This window comes from Hemitrygon akajei, chromosome 30, assembly GCF_048418815.1.
Source record: "Hemitrygon akajei chromosome 30, sHemAka1.3, whole genome shotgun sequence".
In the NCBI taxonomy this organism is placed as follows: Eukaryota; Metazoa; Chordata; class Chondrichthyes; order Myliobatiformes; family Dasyatidae; genus Hemitrygon; species Hemitrygon akajei.
In genome coordinates, this window is record NC_133153.1 from 35,545,856 (window position 1) to 35,566,219 (window position 20,364).

At 46.0% G+C, this 20,364-nt stretch overlaps 1 protein-coding gene and 1 long non-coding RNA gene across 4 annotated transcripts; one reads left to right on the forward strand and one right to left on the reverse strand.

The window, feature by feature from the left end:
* Positions 1-1,071: 1,071 nt before the first annotated feature.
* asb8 (ankyrin repeat and SOCS box containing 8) lies at positions 1,072-7,853 on the forward strand. 3 transcript variants are annotated; one of them, XM_073032578.1, is made up of 4 exons: positions 1,072-1,228; positions 4,772-4,959; positions 5,401-5,505; positions 6,400-7,853. In XM_073032578.1, the coding sequence occupies exons 2-4, from the start codon at positions 4,846-4,848 to the stop codon at positions 6,982-6,984; spliced, it is 804 nt and encodes a 267-aa protein (XP_072888679.1). In that variant the 5' UTR covers positions 1,072-1,228; positions 4,772-4,845; the 3' UTR covers positions 6,985-7,853. The 3 variants fall into 3 exon arrangements, with proteins under 3 accessions (XP_072888679.1, XP_072888681.1, XP_072888682.1); XM_073032581.1 differs by lacking the exon at positions 1,072-1,228 and having other exon boundaries at positions 4,737-4,959; XM_073032580.1 differs by lacking the exons at positions 1,072-1,228; positions 5,401-5,505 and having other exon boundaries at positions 4,675-4,959.
* A 2,771-nt stretch (positions 7,854-10,624) lies between these two features.
* LOC140718612 (uncharacterized) lies at positions 10,625-18,470 on the reverse strand. The gene is made up of 3 exons (XR_012096746.1): positions 18,364-18,470; positions 17,595-17,745; positions 10,625-13,619 (listed from the first exon to the last, which is right to left on the reverse strand). It is a non-coding gene; the product is annotated as an uncharacterized lncRNA (long non-coding RNA).
* Positions 18,471-20,364: the final 1,894 nt, after the last annotated feature.

Here is a 20,364-nt window from a genome sequence, read left to right on the forward strand (position 1 = left end):
TCCTGCAGCCTAGTTAAATACCTCTCTGCTCCTCCATCTCAGGGAACGGTTAGACTGACCCCTCTCCTCTTTCTATGTCTCCCTCTCTCTCTTGTTCAACTCTCTCCTTTCTCTCGTCCTCTCTCTCTCTCTGACTGTCGCTCCATCTCACTGTATCCGTTTTCTCTCTCCCCATCCCATTTTCCCTCCACCCCTTATCACTCTCCTCTCCCTCTGTCTCTCTTTTCAACTACTTATTCTCTCTTTCACACTTTCTAAGTCTTTTCCCCCTCTGGTTCCATTTGTGTCACTTTCTCGTTCCTCTCTCTCTCTCTCTCTCACCTCTCTCCCTCTCTCCTCTCTCCCCTCTCTCTCTCCTCTCTCTCTCTCTCCTCTCCTCTCTCATCTCTCTCCTCTCTCTCTCTCTCTCTCTCTCTCTCTCTCTCTCTCTCTCTCTCTCTCCCTCTCTCTCTCTCTCTCCTCTCTCTCTCTCCTCTCTCTCTCTCTCTCATCTCTCTCTCTCTCTCTCTCCTCTCTCTCTCTCTCTCTCTCTCTCTCTCTCTCTATCTCTCTCTCTCTCTCTCTCTCTCCCTCTCCCTCTCCCTCTCCCTCTCCCTCCCTCTCTCCCTCCCTCTCTCTCTCTCTCTCCCTCTCTCTCCCTCTCTCTCTCCCTCCCTCTCTCTCCCTCTCCCTCTCCCTCCCTGTTTTTCTTTCCACATTTCTCTCTGTCACCATCAGTTTCTCTCCTTCTGTCTGTCTCTCTCATTTCTTCTGCCTGCTTCCATTCTTAGTACCCTCTTCCCCCCCTCACTATCTGTTAATCTTGATCTACATCTCTTTACCCATCACCCTCTTCCCTTCCTTCCTCTCCCTCTATGTCTGTTTCACTCTCAACCCTCATTCTCACTTTCCCTGCCTCTCCCTTCTCCCCCTCGTTCTTTTCACCCCCCCCCCCCCTTCATACCTGACATTTCTCTATATTTTGCCCCTCTGTCTTCCTTTCAACTCCCTAGGGCCTCAAATCCAGTCAGTTTAGTGTATTTCCCCGCTGACCCCCAGACTGTCAACCGTACTCTAACTCCAGGCTCCTCTGCCAAGCCTAGAACAACTTGGGAGGGGTGCCAAAAGTGTCAGGACCCAAGACAGAGGGCTCCTACCCATGTTACATGAAGCACATGGAATATGGAACAGTACAGCACAGGAACAGGCCCTTCAGGCCCACAGTGCCTGTTCTGAACTAACAAAACTGGTAATTAAATGCCTACTGAATGCCTATGTCCCTCCATTCTTTGTACAGTCATGTGCCCAGCTGTTTAAATGCCTCATTCGCGTTCGCCTCCACTAACATCCCTGGCACTCACCACTCTGTGTAAAATAAAAACTTGCCCTCACAGCGCCTTTGGATTTACCCCCCCCCCCCCCCCAACTTAAATGCACACCTTCTAGTATTAGGTATTTCAACCCTGGGGTAAAAGTTCAACTTTAAGTTCAACCATACATGACTACATCCAAATGAAGCAGTGTTATTCCAGGGCCAAAGTGTAACCAACAGTCACACTTAGCATAAGGCACAGATAAGATAGCAAGCACTTCAACATATCAGTGAAATGCAGTCACACAAAAAAATACAGTCGGCCCTCCTTATCCGCGAGTTCCGCAGGCGCGCGAATTCAATCAACCGCGAATCGAGAAAACCCGGAATTGCTCTTCCAGCGCTAGTTGTTCAAGCATGTACAGACTTTTTTCCTTGTCATTATTCCCTAAACAATGCAGTATAACAACTATTTACATAGAATTTACATTGTATTGGGTATTATAAGTAATGTAGAGATGATTTAAAGTATACGGGAGGATGTGCATAGGTTATCGTGGATTGGGATCGAAAAAAATCCGAAGTTCTCTAAGTAAGTAAGTCAGAACAGCTACATCCAGTATTATTTAGCGTTAGTCAAACGTTTGTCTTAGAAAATAGTATATATTTTACCTTTCTATGCATATAAAACACTTAAGAAATGTATGTATTTCAATAATTAAACCACTGTGTTGCTTAGTAATAATTGTAGCATTCATTAGGGCAGGGCCTTTCTCACTTTATCCTTTAAAATTGTTCCAATCATTGACCGTCTGTAGCCTAACGCTTTTCCAATGACTGATGGCGTTTCACCTCTTTCCGATCGCTTTATTATTTCCACTTTATTTTCAATCGTGATCATGATTATTTTCATGAACAGAAACACTGTGGATTCTGAGCTCCACTGGGTCCCAAAGACCACCGCTCTGAGACAGGTTAAATAAGGTCGGGTTCTGCTGGGTCCCAAAGTCCACCACACTGAAACAGGTTGAATAAGGGACTTGAGCATTGGCTTGTGACAGTACGGCTTGGGGCCAAGTCCTTGCTACGACGGAGGCCACACAGCTGCCCCTGCCGTCTGCCCGTAAATCAGTTCATCGGACCTGCAGCATTCGACATTAACAATGTCCAACAGGGTCTTGCAACTTTAGCCATCTGTTGTGTGCCTCTCATAACCTTATAAACTTTTATCAGGTCTCTCCTCAGCCACCGGCACGCCAGAAAAAAACAAGCCAAGTTTGTTCAACCTCTCCGTGTAGCTCATGCCCTGTAAGCCAGGCAGCGTCCTGGTGAAGCTGCTCTGCACTTTATCCAACGCCTCCACACCCTTCTGAAAATGAGGCGATCAGAACTGATTGTAATGGCCAGATTTGGCTGAACCAGAGTTTTATATGCTTAAGCCCCATTGCCCCTTCTGGAGCATAGGCCACTGACAATAGCTCACCAGTCCTCAGTCAGTCTTTCACCTTGTCTCTAGGCTTAGCCCATCTTCTTGGAGGATCCTTTCTCTCCCAGAGATGAGGTCTCTGGAGCTTCTTTTGGTGTTTCTGTAACACTGTTTTAAAGGAATAGAGTTGCTAGCGCCGTGCGCAACCCTCTTTCTTTTACAGCTGGGCTTGGGACCATCCATGGCAGAACTGAAACATAACTTTCCGACTCTTGAACTCAGTTCCCCGAGCATGCTATTTACCTAACTTGTTTACCACCCTGTCAACTTGTGTAGCCCTTTTCGGGAAGCTTTGGTCTTGACTCTAAGATCCCTCTAATGCCATTAAGGGTTTTGCCTTTAACGGGGTACATAGAACAAGTAACAGTTCAACTCGTCAAGTTCAAGGGTATGGTCAAACAAAGCAATGTTCCTTCAGACCAAGGTGCAGAACACAGTACTTGTACGGTAACTCACACACAGCACAAAAGCAATACTGGCATAAATAAATTAACAAATAATCAGGTGCATTTACGACGCAAGTCAAGAAGTAAACAGTAAACTACAAGCACTTCATACATGATGACCTGGGGGAAGAAGCTGTTTCCCACCTTAAAAGCCCTTGTTCTAATGGTACGGCACCTCCTGCCTGATGGTAGGACGGGAGGGACAAGGCGAGGGCATCAGCAGTGCTCCTGATAGGTATGTTGATTGGTGGAAGAGCTTTCTGACTCACTGCCTCTATTTTCTGCGGAGGCTGCAGAGAGCTGGACTATGCACATCTACAGTATACTCACGTCATTCCACAGATGCACAGCAGACAGCGCCCCAACAAGCCGCATCACTGCTTGGTACGGAACCGCGTTAAAACGGGCCGACACATCACTGCCACCAGCTTGCCCACCGTACCGTATATTCGGAAAGGCGCCGGAAAAGGGCCAATAACACCATGAAGGTTCTCACCCAGCCAGCTCATAGACTGTTGTCCCACTCTCATCAGGGACGAGGCTACGTAGCATCCACGCCAGGACCACCAGACTCAAAAACAGTTACTTTCCCCAAGCAGTAAGGCTGATCAACACCTCCACCCACCAAACAAGCCCACAACATGTCCCCCACCCCCCATCACTACTTTTATCATTTCCTGCCAGCCACCTTATGTATATTGTCTTGTGCCACTTTATGGGTGTTTTTTTTTAAAGATTATGTTCTTTATCTCATTGTGTTTTTCTTGCTGCATCAGATCTGGAGTAACAATTATTTCATTCTCCTTTACACTTTTGTTTTGGAAATGGCATTAAACAATTTGAGAGACCCCCAATGATTCTCTCAATAGTCCTCTCAATTCTTTGCTGGGTCATTGTCAGATGCCTTGCAATTTCTATAAAAGACAATGATGCAGCTGGTCGGGACACTCCTGGTGGAGCCCCTGTGAAAACTGGTTACAATGGGTTTCTCACCTTAAAGGCAGGCCAGGCATTGTGTGTCGTCTTTCATTGATTCTATTGCACGTTTCTGGTCTACTGTGAATGCTTGCAATATAATGAATCTCAGGGTAGTATATGGTGATGTATACATATTTGATAATAAACTTACTTTGAAATTTTAACTGGTATTAGACATTTGAATCCTAGGAAAAAAGATAATGGTTGTCTATCTGTGCCTCACATAAGGAAGAGGGAAGGAGGGGAGGGGATGGAATGAGGGTGAGAGGGAGAGGCAAGTGAGGGGGCAGATGATGCTGGGATAGATCAGGAAGGGAAGGGGTGGGAGAGGTGAGAGTTGAGGAAAGAGATGGTGGGAGGAAAGGGGCCAAAGGTGGGGAGGGAGAATAGAGGTGAGGGAAGTTGGAGGGGGAAGTAGGGAACTGAAAGCAAGGCTTGAAAGTGGATGGAGGGAGAGAGAAACGAGGTGAGGGAGGGAGGTCAGAGAAGGAAGGTCAAGAGGGTGGAGTGAAACCACCCCCCCCCTCAAAATCTCGGGAACCCTCTCACCCTGCTCTCTCCCCTCCTCAGGCACCCCATTCCCTCACAGGACCAGAGCCCCTCACCCTGAGACCAGGGTCCTGGAAACACTGAAGGGTGAGACCATGTGGGCCGTGATGGAAAGCATCCAGAGCAAGTACTCACTGTCGGAGAGACTGATCAGGGCCATCACCCTCCGAGGTCTTCCTCACGACACAGTGCACGGCCTGATCCAGAGGGTGAGTCGGAGGGTGGGAGAGAGGGAGGGAGGGTAGGAGGGAGGGAGTGGGAGTGTGGGAAAGAGCGGGAGGGTGGGAGTGAGGGAGGGAGGGAGGGGGAGTGAGGGAGAGAAGGAGGGAGAGGGTGGGGGAGTGCAGGAGGGAGGAATGTAAGTGATGGAGGGCAGTGTGAAAGAGAGGGAGGGAGAGGAATTGTGAGAAAGGAGGAGGGAGGAGAGTGTGTGAGAGAGAAGGAGGGAGGAGGAGTGTGAGGGAGGAAGGGAAGTGTGGAGAGAGGGAAAGGAGTGTGAGTGGGATGGAGGGGGAGTGTGAGAGAGGGAGGAGGAGTGTGGGAGAGAGAGGGATAAGGTCGAGGAGTGTGTGAGAGGAAGGAGGGAGGTAGAGGTCGAGTGTGAGAGTGATCTTCTCCCTCTATCCCTCCCCCAATCCCCGGACCCCCAGGGCGCGGATGTGAACTGTACTCACGGCACACTGAAACCTCTGCACTGCGCCTGCATGATGGCCGATCCCGAGTGTGTGGAGCTGTTGCTGGAGAACGGAGCAGAGGTGAGGGGAGTGATGGGGATGAGGGGAGGGAGAGGTGGAGAGGAGAGTGGGGGGAGTGAGGGGTTAACAGAGGTGAGGTGGGAGTGCAGAGAAGGAGGAGATGGTGTTTGGGAGCAAGGGAAGTGCAGAGATGGGTAATGAGGGGGAGAATGAGGGGATAATATGAAGGAAGAAATGGGTTGGGTATTGTAGGGTAACAGGGATAACACGAGGAAGGGGAGGGGTATAATGAGGAAGATGGGTTTATGGAGTTTACAAGAGAATAACAATGGGGTAATGGAGCGTTATGGGGTAACGAGGAGTGGAAGGGGAGATGGATAATGGGGAATGAGGGGAAGGATAGCAGAGGTGGGAGGGACGCTGACAGGGTGGAGAGGTGAGGGGGAGCAAGACAAGGGCAATGTCAGTTCTGCACACGTACCTGCCATTGAATCAAATGCTTGGCTCTTCTGACTCTTCCCCCCATTTCTTTTCCTCACTTCCCTTCATCCTTTGCACCTCTCTCTCCCTATCCTCCTCTTTCCCTACTTCCTTCCATCCTCCCCTCCACTCTCCCTCCCCTCTTCTCTCTACATCCCTTCTACTGTCCCTTATCCCCTTCTATCCTATCCCCCTCTCACCCTCCTCCCTTTCTCCCTCCTCTCCTCCAACACTCCCCCATTCCCCTTCATCCTCCCACCCTCCCCTTCTCCCCTCCTGCCCGCTCCCCTCCCTTCCTGATCTGTATCCCTCCATTTCTCCCTCTCACCCTACCTCCCTTCCATCTTTCCCCTTTCCCTATCCCTCTTCCCCATGCCCACTCCCACATTATGCCCTCTTACCCCCTATTTCCCCATTCCTCTCTCCTCCCTCCTTTCCCCCACTTTCTCCCTCCCCACCACTCTTGTTCCCCAGGTGAACGCCCAAGATGGCTACCAGAGGACTCCCCTGCACTACGCGGCGGAGCGGGACGCTGCCTGCGTGCGGTTGCTGCTAGCGCAGGGAGCAAATGCGGCAGCGGGCGATGGTGGCGGCCACACCCCGCTCCACTGGGCCGCCTTCCGTGAGCGGCCGTCCTGCGCCCAGGCCCTGCTTGAGGGGGCCGGCAAGGGGTTCCAGGGCCTGGTGAATGCCCGGGATCGGGCTGGGGATACCCCACTCCACTGGGCCGCCTGCCGGGCTAACCTGGCCTGCGCCCGCCTCCTGCTCGAGTACGGCGCCGAGCCGCGGGCCTTCAACCGAGGCGGCCAGAGCCCCGTGTGCCGGCTGCAGGGGCTGCTGCGGAGGGGAGGCGAGGAGGCCAGGGGAGAGAGGAACCAGGCCTGCCTTGAGCTGCTGCTGAGGGCGGGCGGTGGACCGAAGGGACCAGGACCTGATACCCTCCGGACCCTCAGCCGCCACGCTGTCCGTCGCTCGCTTGGTGCCCGCCACCTGCCGCCCGCAGTCAGCGCCCTCCCACTGCCGCTGCCTCTCCAACGGGACCTGCTGCTGCTGGGCTGATGGGGTTGGTTGGTAGGAGGAGCACTCTTCGGCCCTTCTCCTGGGTACTAGAAGAGGGCTAGGAGGGTGAGGTGTCTCTCTCTAGTGTTTTAGAAAAGGATGAGGAGGCCCTGTGGCCCCTCTCCTGGGTACTGGACTGGGCAGGAGGGTGGTTTGGAAGAAGGCTGACCCCCTCAGGTGTAATGAAGGGTACCAGAAGGTCCTTCTCTCCACTCCCAGTTACCAGAGGGTTTGGGTATAGGAAGGTGATGGGTCCCTCTTCGATCTTTTAGAAGTGGGGAGGAGACCCTTCTCTCCTGGGTATTAGGGGGTGAGGGTAAGAAGGTGGATGGCTCTACAGTGCCTCAGACGAGGATATGAGGCATTTCAGCCTTTCTCACAGGCATTAGATGAGGGTAGGATACTACTCAGTCCCTCTTCTCTAGATAGGCACCAGATGCCCTTCGCACCCTCTCCCAGGTACTAGATGAGATTAGGAGGGCGATGGGCCACTCTCTGGCATTCTAAACAAGAATATGAGGCCCTTTTCCCACTGTCCCAGGTAGCAGCTTGGGTTAGAAGGCCTTTTGGCCCCTCTCCTGTACTCAAGATATGCATAGGAATCTGTCCAGCCCTTCTTGCTTCCTGGACGGGGAGAGGGAAGGGTTTTAGACCTGCTGGGAACTAGACGGGGGTAGGAAGCCAATTGGCTCCTCTGTATCTCTCCTGGCCACACTCCCTGCTCCATAATGTGTACATGTTTTGAATGAGAGTCTGTGTGTGTGCATCATTGGGACATAGGTTTGAGTATTTCTACACTGAAGAGCTTATTATTTGCAATGTACTCTATGTGTTCACAAATTCTGGAACCAATAAATATTTGCAGAGTTCCTGACTGTGGTCATTTTCATGCCTCACACTCAGGGTTACCTCCTCGCTGACCCGTCACACGCTCCTGGGATCAGACACAGAGTGAAGCTCCCCTCCACACCGTCCCATCGCACACACCCGTGGTCAGACACAAAGTGGAGCTCCCTCCACACTGTCCCATCACTCTCTCTTTGGGGTCAAATATGTGGTGCAGCTCCCTCTACACTGTCCCATAACACACTCCTGGGATCAGACACAGAGTGAAGCTCCCTCCACACCGTCCCATCACACACACCCGTTGTCAGACAGAGAGTGAAGCTCCCTCCACATCGTCCCATCACACACACCTGCTATCAGATACAGAGTGAAGCTCCCTCCACACTATCCTATCACACTCTCCTGGGATCAGATACAGAGTGAAGCTCCCTCTACACCGCCCCATTACACTCTCCTGGGATCAGATACAGAGTGAAGCTCCCTCTACACTGCCCCATTACACTCCCTGTTTCTGTGCAATTTTTTGCCACACTGTCTCATCACTTGCAGTCATCTCCCTCAAAACTTCTGATCCTCATCCAGGCAGATGGAATTAGTGTCAACTGGCCAAACAATCGTCATGGACGAGGGAAACTAAAATGCCTCTTTCTGTGCTGTACAACGCTATATCTGGCCTTTAACTCATCTCCATTTTTAATTGTTTTAACATTTGCCTTCAACTGTCAAAGCCCTAAGCTGTAAAATTTTCTCTCTAAATCTCTTTGCCTTTCTGTCTTTCTTTCCCTCCTTAAATAAAGACAATTATATATATGTAATTTTTAAAAATCTATAACCACAGATTACATGTTCAGTTGTCTTGTTCGAAGAGGGAGATGTATACTTTTCAAACAATTTATAACTTACTATTGTGGCAAAAGGGTTTGTGCTATAGGTTTAGACCGTAAGATATAGGAGCAGAACGAGGCCATTGAGTCTGCTTCAACATTCCATCTTTCCTCTCTGCCCCAATCTCCTTGCCTTCCCCCCCCATATCCCTTCATGCCCTGCCAATCAAGTATCTATTAGTTTTTGCCTTAAATATATGTAAAAACCTGGCCTCCACAGCTGCCTGTGGCAAAGAATTCCACAGATCCCCACTCTCTGGCTGAAGAAATTCCTCCTCATCTCCATTCTAAACGGACGCCCCTCTATTCTGAGGCTGTGTCCTCTGGTCCTAGGCTCTCCCACCATAGGAAACATCCTCTCCACATTTTGATCGAGCTCTTGGTCAGCAGCCTTATTATCAAATTTTGTTTTATAGTTTCCCCCCCACAATGCCTAGAAGCATTTAACTCGACCAAGTAACAGCAATTGTCAGCAAAATAATTAAATTTTCATGGGTAAGCCAATAAGCAACAGATGGGCAGTGTGCTAATAGTTTGTTTTCCAGAATGCTATGTCATTCTGAGACTTACTTCCCTGATATCCTTGAGCTTCTTGTTAATGTATTGTTCATTTCTATTCACTAAATCACTGGATCTTCAGGACACTGGACATAAAGGTGTGATATTAAACAATTCAGTTTTGACGCAGGTTTCACTGGAATCTCCTCCAGGAGGACCACAACTTTGTTGGGGTTTGGAGGCTTGCGTGCCTCAATGACCCAAAGAACAATGCTAGCTGGAGTCAGGGCTTTATGCTTTGGCTCCTGGTAGGGTCACCCATGCCAACCAGGTCAAAGGGTAAAGGCCAGACCAAAAGTTGGCCACCAGTCCTCAAGGTTCAGGGGATTCAGCTCAGGGCTAACAACTCTGACTAGTCAACTAAAACAGTAATGGAAACAGCAATGAAATATCCTACATTTGTGTGTGGTGATATTGGCCAAGGACAGAGATGGAGGACCAGGCAGTAAGTAATCAGTGGAATCTGGTTTTTAGTACAGTTACCAATAGATGTCAGTTCTATTTCTGAAGGTCTCACCTCTAGACACAAACTGAGGCTTTCTAAGGCATTGGTCAGACCACATTTGCAGTTTGGACCACATCTCTAAGAAAGGCTGTGCTGGCATTGGAGAGAGTCCAGAGGAGGTTCATGAGAATGATCCCAGGAATGAAGGGGTTGACATTTCAAGAGTATTTGATGGGTCTGGGCCTGTACGCAGTGGAGTTTAGAAGAATGAGGGGAGATCTCAATGAAACCTACCAAATACTGAAAGGCTTAGCTAGAGTGGATATGCAGAGGATGTTTCCAATGGTGGGAGAGTCTAGGACCGGAGGGCAAGGCCTCAGATAGAAGGAGATAGAAATCGAAGGAGATCCCTTCACAACAGAGGGATTTCTTTACCAGAGAGCGCTAAGTCTGTGCAATTCAAATCACTGGGTGATTTGATAAAGTGGGGGTTGATAGATTCTTGATTAGTAAATGCATTAAGTATTGGCAGGAGAATAGGGTTGGGAGGGAAAGTAGGTCTGCCATGATGGAAAGGTAGAGCAGACTTGATGGCTGAATGACCTAATTCTGTTTCTATATTTTATGGTCTAAGACATATACCTTGTCTCCAATTCCCCATCCAATCTATCAGACTAATTCCCCAACTAGTAATTAACTAGTAAATGGAAGTCATCAAAAAGCAAAGTTTGATTTTTCTCCTGGATCAGGAGACTGCTGGTTCCTTTAGTCAACTGTGGTAAGGAAGCAATCCTGCATAGGAACAAACTCTGGGCAGGCTAGGTCTCTTTTCCTGGGAACGCAGGAGAATCAAAGGCGGGCTTAAGCTCAAAGATCAGCTTTATTTATGTTGAAACACACAGTGAAATGTGTTGTTTGCTACAACAGACAACATATCCAGAGGACGTGCTGGCGGAAGCCTGCAAGTACTGCCATCGTTCTGGCACCAGCATCACCTGCCCACAACTCACTACGTGGGTTTCCTCTGAGCCTTCCTGGTTTCCTCCCCCAGTCCAAAGGCGTACCATTTGGTAGGTTAATTGGTCGTTGTAAATCGGTCCATGTTTAAGCAGGGGTTAAATTGGGGGTTGCTGTGTGGCACAGTTCAAGGGGCTGGAGGGGCCTATTCTGTGCAGAATCTCAATAAATAAACGTTAACTCTTAACACGTGCGTCTTTGAAATGTGGCTGGAAACCGGAGTACTTGGAGGGAACTCATGGTCACAGGGAGAACTTACAGATAAGGTGGTAAAGTCCTTTCCCCAGGGTTCATTATCATTATGTGCCTTGTTGTATGATACATGGTCTTTCTATGACCGTGATTGTTCCTAGCAAATTTTTCTACTGAAGTGGTTTGCCATTGCCTTCTTCTGGGCAGTGCCTTTACAAGACAGGTGATCCCAGCCATTACAAATACTATTCAGAGATTGGCTGCTTGGTGTTCATGGTCACATGACCAGGATTTGTGACATGCACCAGCTACTCTTTTGACCATCCACCACCTGCTCCGATGACGTCACGTGACCCTGATCAGAGGGACTAAGCAGGTGCTATGTCTTGTCCAAGGGTGACCTGCTGGCTAATGGAGAGAAGGAGTACCTTACACCTCCTTTGATACAGATGTATCTCCACCCGCAACTTGTAGGGGAGAGGAGTCCAATACTAGTGAGCACAGAATGAGAGGAAAAAGATTTAAAAGGGATCTGAGGGGTAACTTTCATGCAGTGTGTGGTGAGTATATGGAATGAGCTGCTAGAGGAAGTGATTGAGGCAGGTACAATGCATAATTTGAGAATCACTTGGATAGATACACAGAAGGTCGAGGCTTAAACTGATATGAGCCAAACACAGGAAACTGAGACAAACTGGGTAGGTACCATAGTCAACACAGACTGGTTGGGCCGAAGGGCCGATATCCATGCTGTGATGACTCCGTGACTTACATTAGAAACATAGAAAACCTACATCACAATACAGGCCCTTCGGCCCACAATGCTGTACCAAACTTGTATTCTTTGCCTAGATACAAAGTGATGTTAAGATAAGCTTACATGGAATGATTCAGCAACATCCCAACAGGAGTTTGTAGCCCTGTCTCCTCTCACTGCATCCCCAATCAAATATACAAGATAAGGAAGACAAAATTACAAAGTTATTTTGCAGCACTTTTACAAGCAGGTAGTGGTAGAAATATGGAGCTCTCTTCTACAAATTTTAAATAATGCTGGATCAATCATTAAGTTTAAATCCGAATTTGATAAATGTTTGATTAATGAAGTATTAAAAGACACAGGGTGGGAGGGGGAGTGAGTATGTTGAGATTGGGTCACTAATCGGTTGTAAACTCAGTTTGAGGAGTAAAAACAGGGTAAATGCAAGCAGACTGTTTCCACTGAGATTGGCTGAGACTTGAACTAATGGTCACAAGTTATGTGTGAAAGGTGCAATATTTAAGGGGAACATGGGGAAATTCTTCACTCAGATGGTGGTTAAAGTATGTAACCTGTTGCCAGCAGAAGTGGTGGATGCAGCTTTGATTTCAACATTTAAGAGAAGTTTGGATAGGTACATGGATGGGAGGGATATGGTCCAGGTGCAGATTGATGGGGCTAGACAGATATGGACTAGAGGGGTCAAAGTGCCTGTTTCTCTGCTGTAGTGCTCTATGACCCTAATCACAATTATAGCATCAGTGAGAGAGATAAAGGTGCCAAGAAACCTGAAGGCATTTCAGTGATCCGGTTCAAAGGTCACATAGTTGTGTAAGCGAAGACTCCCAAAGTGATTACACCAGGTACATGGGAAGAGAACAAAAACTGGATGAAATAAGAAAGTATAAATTATCCTCAGCTGATGGCGTTACTTCGATCAAGACAGACATGAAGAAAAAGATGACACTGCATATTACCGGCAAGCCAGGCTGCATTAATCAATTATAAAGCAAAACTGGTTTCTGAGTATGTACACTCTATTTCAGACTTGCAAAATAATTCATTGCAGTATACAACTGATATTGCCATAACAAGTTTTCAACCCATTAAATGTGTTTTCTTATAACCAGGGCAGCAAAACACCTCAAGGCTCTTTGAAGTAGAGGAAACAAGTGTAGCCAGTTAAAGGTGCTACTTAGTTCAGTTGGATTCAAATTAAATCCAAGGGGTTAACAAAAGAACTATGTGAGTCTTTGTGTTATAAATTAAAATTCCTCTGAATTACTTTGTTTAACGTAACAAACTCAATAGTGATATAAACCCACTATGTTCTCCCAGAGATGATGTGCATTTCCTCTGGGTTCTCTGGTTTCCTCTCACAGAATTAGGATCAGTTTTAATATCATTGGCATATGTCGTGAAATTTGATGGTTTGAGCATGAGTACATTGCAATATTGTGGTGAACTACATATACCTGTCTGGACATGCCCCCCTGCTGACTGCTCCTGTGGCTCCTCCCACAGACCCCAGTATAAAGGCGATTGGAGACACAGCCCCGGCCTCAGTCTCCAGGATGTAGTGTGATGGTCACTTGCTGCTTGTTCTTTCTTCCAGCCAATAAAAGCCTACCTTAACCCATGTCTCAGAGTTAATGATGGTGCATCAAATACACGATATAAGAAATATATATATATATTACAATAAGAAGAATACATTTAAAGTAAATCTATAGTGCAAAAAAGTGAGGCAGTGTTGATGGGTTCATTGTCCATTCAAAAATCTGATGGCGGAGGGGAGGAAGCTGTTTCTGAAATGCTGAGAACCTCCTCTCTGACGGGTGCAATGAGAAGATGGCATACCCTGGATGATAGCTTGCAGGTTGAGTCAGTGGTGAGGAAGGTAAATGCCATGTTAGCATTCACTTCAAGAGATCTAGAATACAAGAGCAAGGTGTGATCCACATTCAAGGCATTTTATTTTAACAGCGAACTATCTCTCAGATGCTGCCAGCTACAGACGATTTTGAAAATCCCGGGAGTTTACTAACGGTGAGGGAATGGTGGAAGTCGGAACACTTGGCGCAAATGGCGATGGACTTGAACCCAAGTTTAGAACGGAGTCAGCATTTCAGTCGTTCCCTGCCGTCAACCCTTCTTCCTTACAAGCAAATTTATGCTGAAAAACAAAATGTTGTCAAGCAAACAACCCTCACCACTTTCTTACTTTCTTCAAACCGGTGTCATCTCCTGCCGTCGGCAGTTCTGAGAGTTCTGTGAGACTTCCTTCACCCCTTGCTGTGCTTGATATGATCCTGACGACCCACAACCATCCACCTCATCCATGTAAAGCTGCCTGACACCACAACCACCACTCATCTCCCGGAGCAAACACACCAGCCACTGTTGGTGAGTACTGTACACCCTAGTATGTTAACTTCCTATGATTTATTACATTGAATATTACTTTAAATTGATTAAATATAATGTTGCCTTGTGGTACTGCTTTTGTGTTGTATTGGTATGAAAATATGAATAAATTACAGATAAAGCATATTTAAGAAGTCCTCTGGAACGCATCCCTATTTTCTCCATTTAAATGATTATTCACATTCTGCGTTTTCATACTATGCGTCGACTACGAGGAATGTATCCCCCGCACATAACGAGGATAGGGTGTATTTTATAACATGGGCTTGTGCGACGCTTGAATGGGGCAGCCACTATTTCTTTTAATTTTAGGGTCATTTATTTTTAATTCAGTTGTAACTTAGATGTCACTGTAAATAACTCAGACATCATTGTAAATGTAGTCATTGTGTTTTTAGTGACTGAAATGCAAGTGGGCTGCTTTGCACTGATTGGAGCGGCACTGCAATCTAGTTGTCTTCCAGCAATGACAATAAAGCTTGAACCAACTACTGAGCCCTGCAGGTTAAATGCTACCTGACATGGGTAATTAAGGTACGTCATAGCACATGAGGGCTGCAAGGATTCTAAAAATTCCACCGATGATTGCTAAAATAACCTCCCACTTTTGCCAAGGAGTCATGCCTCTGGTACTCATTCTTGCATCCTATCTCCAGTGGAAGATAGACCTGGTAGCCAACATTATTGTGATCCCTTATATCAGAATTTAGTCAGCTAGACTTAAATTCAAATTCACATTCAAATTTATTGTCATCTGACTGTACATATGTACAACCAAATGAAACGACCTTGCTCCGGACCATGTGCAACCATAAGACGTATATCACACACAGCACATAAAGCAAAAGTAAGTCATTAAATATAATTCAAAATGCATGCAGTGCACAGCACAGGTTAACAGTAAACACTCAACAGTACCGTAAATAGTAAACAGCTCACTGTCCTAGTGATGAGATCTTGGTGAGGGCTGGGTATTCATTTGTCTCACAACATGATGGAGGAAGCTCATTTTTAGTCTTGAGGTGCTCCTGATGGTAGATTGTAGGATGGGTGGTAGGAATCTTCAATATGCTTTCAGCCCTTTGTATACAACACGTGTTGGCCTAGTGGGCAAGGCATCAGACTAGTAACCTGAAGGTCACTGGTTCGAGCCTCAGCTGAGGCAGCGTGTTTGTGTCCTTGAGCAAGGCACTTAACAACACAGTGCCAAGCTGCTTGGGTCCTAGTGCCCTTCCCTTGGACAACATCGGTGGCGTGGAGAGGGGAAAGCCTGCAGCTTGGGCAACTGCCGGTCTCCCATACAACCCTGCCCAGGCCTGCGCCCTGGAAACTCCAGGCGCAGATCCATGGTCTCCCGAGACCAACGGATGCCACCACCATACAACACTCCCAAATAAGGAGAGAGAGGTCCCAATGATTTCAATGCATATAATGCACTTCCTGCAAAAGTTCTATTGATCTGTTGTAGAATTCCTTATTAATGGCTTGGAGGCATGGAAGAAATCTCTAACACCTGAGGGTGGGTAAGAATATCTAGTCCAAAGATGCTTTATTAATTTTTAAGGATGACTCGTACTACACAATGTCTGAATGCCTTAAAACTGACAGAATTAGTGACTCACACAAAATGCTAGAGAAACTCAGCATGCCAGGAAGCATCTATGGAAAAGAGTAAACAGTTGATGTTTCAAGCCAAGACCCTTTATCCTGGTGTTTGAGAACTAGTGACTGTGGTGGACATGGCAGGAGTGAATGTAACACAAGCGAAAGAGATTCCTGCTGTGTGGATTATGAAATGGGATGAGAATTCTGCAGGACAGATGGGCTTGCCGTCATTTTGTTCAAAGTGCACTTACGTGATTTTATGTTTACAGCAGGGAGCTGCAGGCTCACAAATCAACAGGCTACTGCATGGTAAGAGATGAATCTGGACAATGTTAATTTGGCTGCACTGAGATTAAACCAGGGACGAGCTGTGAAGCAGATAATGTTAATGAATGTTGATGGAGTGTGGCCTTGCAACATGGAGTTCTGTCTGCTCACTGGAACCAAACACTGTAAGTGCACCTCTCAAATATGAGTTGTTGGCCAGCGTGAGTGAGAAGGAGCAATGCTATCCTTTAATCCTCTTTTAATGATATTAGAGAATGGATCCAGCATTTAGGCAAGAGCCAATAAAACAATTCTGCTTACATCTGATAAGATAATGCATCACAGCTCACTCTGGTATTTTAGTCAGTCCTTTTTATTTATTTAGCGATGGTAACAGGCTCTTCCAGCCCAATGAGATCATAACACCCAACTTCATCCATGTAACCATCATTGATAAAGCCCTTTCCACTATGTATGGAGGACATCTACATGAAACACTGTCGCAGGAAACAGCATCCATTATCAGGGACCCCACCACCTAGGAAAACTGTCTTTTATTTATTTTTGATTGAGGTACAGTGCAGAATAGGCCCTTTGAGCCACACTGCCCAGTGATCCCTCGATTTACTCCTAGCCTAATCATTAACCTAACAACTGGACCATCTTTGGGATGTGGAGAACCAGGAGAAAACCCATTTGTTCACAGGGAGAATGTACAAACTCCTTACAGGCAGTGGCGGGAATTGAACCCGGGTCGTTGGTATTGCAAAGCATTGTGCTGACCACTATACTACTGTGCTCTTCTCACTTCTGCCATCAGAAAGAAGGCATCAGGAGCTTCAGGACTCACACTACCAGTTTCAAGAACAGTTATTTCTCCTCAACCATCAGATTCTTGAACCAAAAGGGATGACTACACTCAACTTCATTTGCCCCATCATTAAAGTGTTCCCATAACTTATGGACCTTAAAGACTCTTCATCTCATGTTCTTGATATTTATTCCTTCCTTATTTATTATTATTTTTCTTTCTTTTTCCATTTGCACAGTTTGTTGTCTTTTGTAGACTAGTTGAGCACTCAAGTTGATGTAGTCCTTCATTGATTCTATTGTGGTTATTATTCTATGGATTTGAGTTTGCCCACAAGAAAGTGAATCCTAGGATTGTATATGGGTGACATGTATGTACTTGGAAAATAAATTTACATTGAACTTTTAACTTTAACTTACTAACCTGTGCATCTTTGTAATGTCAGAGGAAATGAACGTGGCCACAAAGAGAACATACGAACTCCTTAGAGGCAAACTTTCTGCCACAGTTTCTAGTTCCATCTGGTAGAGGAACGGTATGTAGAGTTCTCAGGTTTAAATAGCACAACTACATGGGTTTTGACCTCAAAGACCAAAAACAGAGCATTGCATCTTTTCTCACATTTTCTTTTTGGTGAGGAGATATAATCTCTGAAGATTGTAACCTTGTCATGGTGGAGAGGCTAGTGAGTTCCAGAGATCCTGAGAGAGATGTTGTCTGGAGCTTAGCTCCTGGTAGGGTCACCCATGGCAGTAAGGTCAAAGGGGATGTTACAGAAAAAGAGAGATCCAACCATACCTCAGTGATGGCGGTGATGGAAGATGATGACAAATCACAACGGGAGGAAGAGTGCAGCAGTGAAGGACTCCCAGTCATCTTGCACTCCATGTCTCTGGACCCTGATCCTGATCTGTCAAGGACTGTGTGGTAGCAGCACGTGCATCAGCCTCTCCATGTTAAACAAAGTCATGCATTAGTATTCCCCATTACGAGAATCCACTCTAGCATCCTGGTTATATTGATCCCAGGTCAGCCTCTACAGCAACCTGAGGGCCCACCAATAGACAATCCCTGAGGAGAACGTCATACTCTCTTCAACTGATTGCACTACTACACTCAACTAAAATTCATTGTCACTCTGGGTAGCCTCCAACCTGATGACATAAACATCAACATCTTTAATGTTTGGCAATTTCTCCCCCCACCCCTTTTCTCTTTTTCCATTCCCCAATCTGGCTCCCCTCTTACCTCTTCTCCTCACATGCCTAACACCTTCCTCTTGTGCCCCCTCCTCTGCTTTCTTTCAGGGTCCACTCTCCTCTCCTACCAGAGTTCTTCTTTAGTCATTTACAGTTTCCACCTACCATCTCCCAGATTCTTGCGTCATCCCTCCCCACTTCCACCCACCCATTTGTCACTCACCAGGCTTCACCTATCACCTTCTAGCTTGTATTCCTTCCCCTCCCCACACCTTATTCTAGCTTCTTCCCACTTCATTTCTAGCCCTGATGAAGGGTCTACAGCTGAAATATCAACTGTTCATTCCTTATCATAGATGTTGCTTTACCTGATGAGTTCCTCCAGCAAAATCTTTGTGTTCCTCTGCATTTGCAGAATCTCTTGTGTTTACAATTCATTGTCCACAGGCGAGGTTAGTGGAGGGATCAAAAGTAGAGAGTCTTTTTGCTTTTCTGAACAATGTGTTGGGTAACTTATAAATACTGAATGATTTACTTTGCTTCGTAATTCAATGAAAACATGAGTTTGCTCCTGCATAATTATTGAGCAGATGATGTAGAGGAATAATTACTGTAACTGGACGAAACCATTCTGGCTGGATGCCGATCAAAAATGAACAAGTTAGATAAGAAAACTCCAAGGAATTATTTATGCAAAGTCCAAGTTCATTGAAGCATCTCGGGTAAAGTTGAGAGATACTTGATGTGTTTGTAGGTTGTAGTGTAGCTGCTTCTGAGAATGCAAGAAAGCATTTTTGGCAACAAATGGCTTTTCAAATACTTAACACTATCTCTAGGACCTCCCATAAATTATCTCAACTCTACAGTAATTAAGGTCTGAGAAGCTTTGAAACAAACCACAGGTAAAAAAATCCCTACCACTTCAGAATCAAAATCAGGTTTAATATCACTGGCACACTATTTCATGAAGTTTTTTGTTGTAGAGTACAGCGGCAGTACAGTGCAATAAATAATGAGAAACGTTACAAATTACAATTTTTTGGGTCTCGACCCGAAACGTTGACTGCTCCTTTCAACGGATGCTGCCCGACCTGCTGAGTTTATCCAGCTTTTTTGTACGTCTTGATTTGACCACAGCATCTGCAGTGCACTTTGTGTTTACAAATTACAATTATATTTAGTAGCAATGAGAAGAAGCCAAAGGGTAGTGTCCATGATGAATTTCCAACTTTTCCTGACCCTGTGCAATGGCCCCTCCATAACAGACGGTTATGAGTTAGAATGCTCTCCACAGTATATCTATAGAAGTTTGCTAGAGTCTTCCGTGATATACCAAATCTCCTCAAACACCTAATGAAATATAACCGCTGATATGCATTCTTTATAATTACTTCAATATGTTGGGCTCAGGATAGATCCTCAGAGACAGTGACACCCCCAAGAACTTCCCCTGACACTGCAGTGTCAGCACTCAACAGGTCAGACATTACAACACTATTTGAGACTTGCTCATCCGATGCTGAGATTGCACATGTACAATTAGAAACGGTGACTCTAAAGATCTCCCTATCATCTTACAAGTAAAGTTTACAAGGTTCCCAAGAAATAATCGTGCTCATCCATAGAGTATGCATTCTTATTGAGGTAAAACAGTAGTTCAGCTCAAAGCCTTCATCAGTAGCCATTTGTGAACTTTTGAGGGCACTGGTTGGCTGCTTATTCATGGGAAAATGGGTAAGATCCCAGTATGTATCAGTGCTTAATGAATGCAGTTTTTGGAAGGCTGACATGAATTTCTTAGCTTCAGCCAAGACATTATACAAAGTGAAGAGAGAATCAAGACAGAGCCTACTCAACACATTGGTAATCATGATTGGCAACAGCTTTAATCTCTACTTCACCATAACAAAAGCCTTGACTACTTTCCAGTGTTTCTGAAGCAATCTGTTAAAATTGCTCCGTTGACATTAATTAAATGAGGCACCTTAGTCCTCTGAATAAATGTTTGTGATTTCTCATTCTGTAAGAAAGTGAGCTGCAATTATAACAAAACTGTCTGTTCTTTCTTTAATTCTAACAAACTGGCTGCTTCAAAGCCAGCAGAATTCCTGATCGTTAAGGTAAACTATTTGGCTGCAGTTGAATCCTTGGTAATAAGTTGGCAATGTCAGGAAGCAAAATAATGCAGACTTTTCTGCTACACTTTCTCAGTGACTTAAACAGAATTTGAAAACCATGTTGAGAATAGTACCCAGAACAACATACTGACAAAAACTGTGTAGATTCTTGCTGACAATATTGTACTTCGTTGTTTTGCCGTGAATGCCTGCAAGAAAACAAATCTCAGGAGAGTATATGGTGACATATAC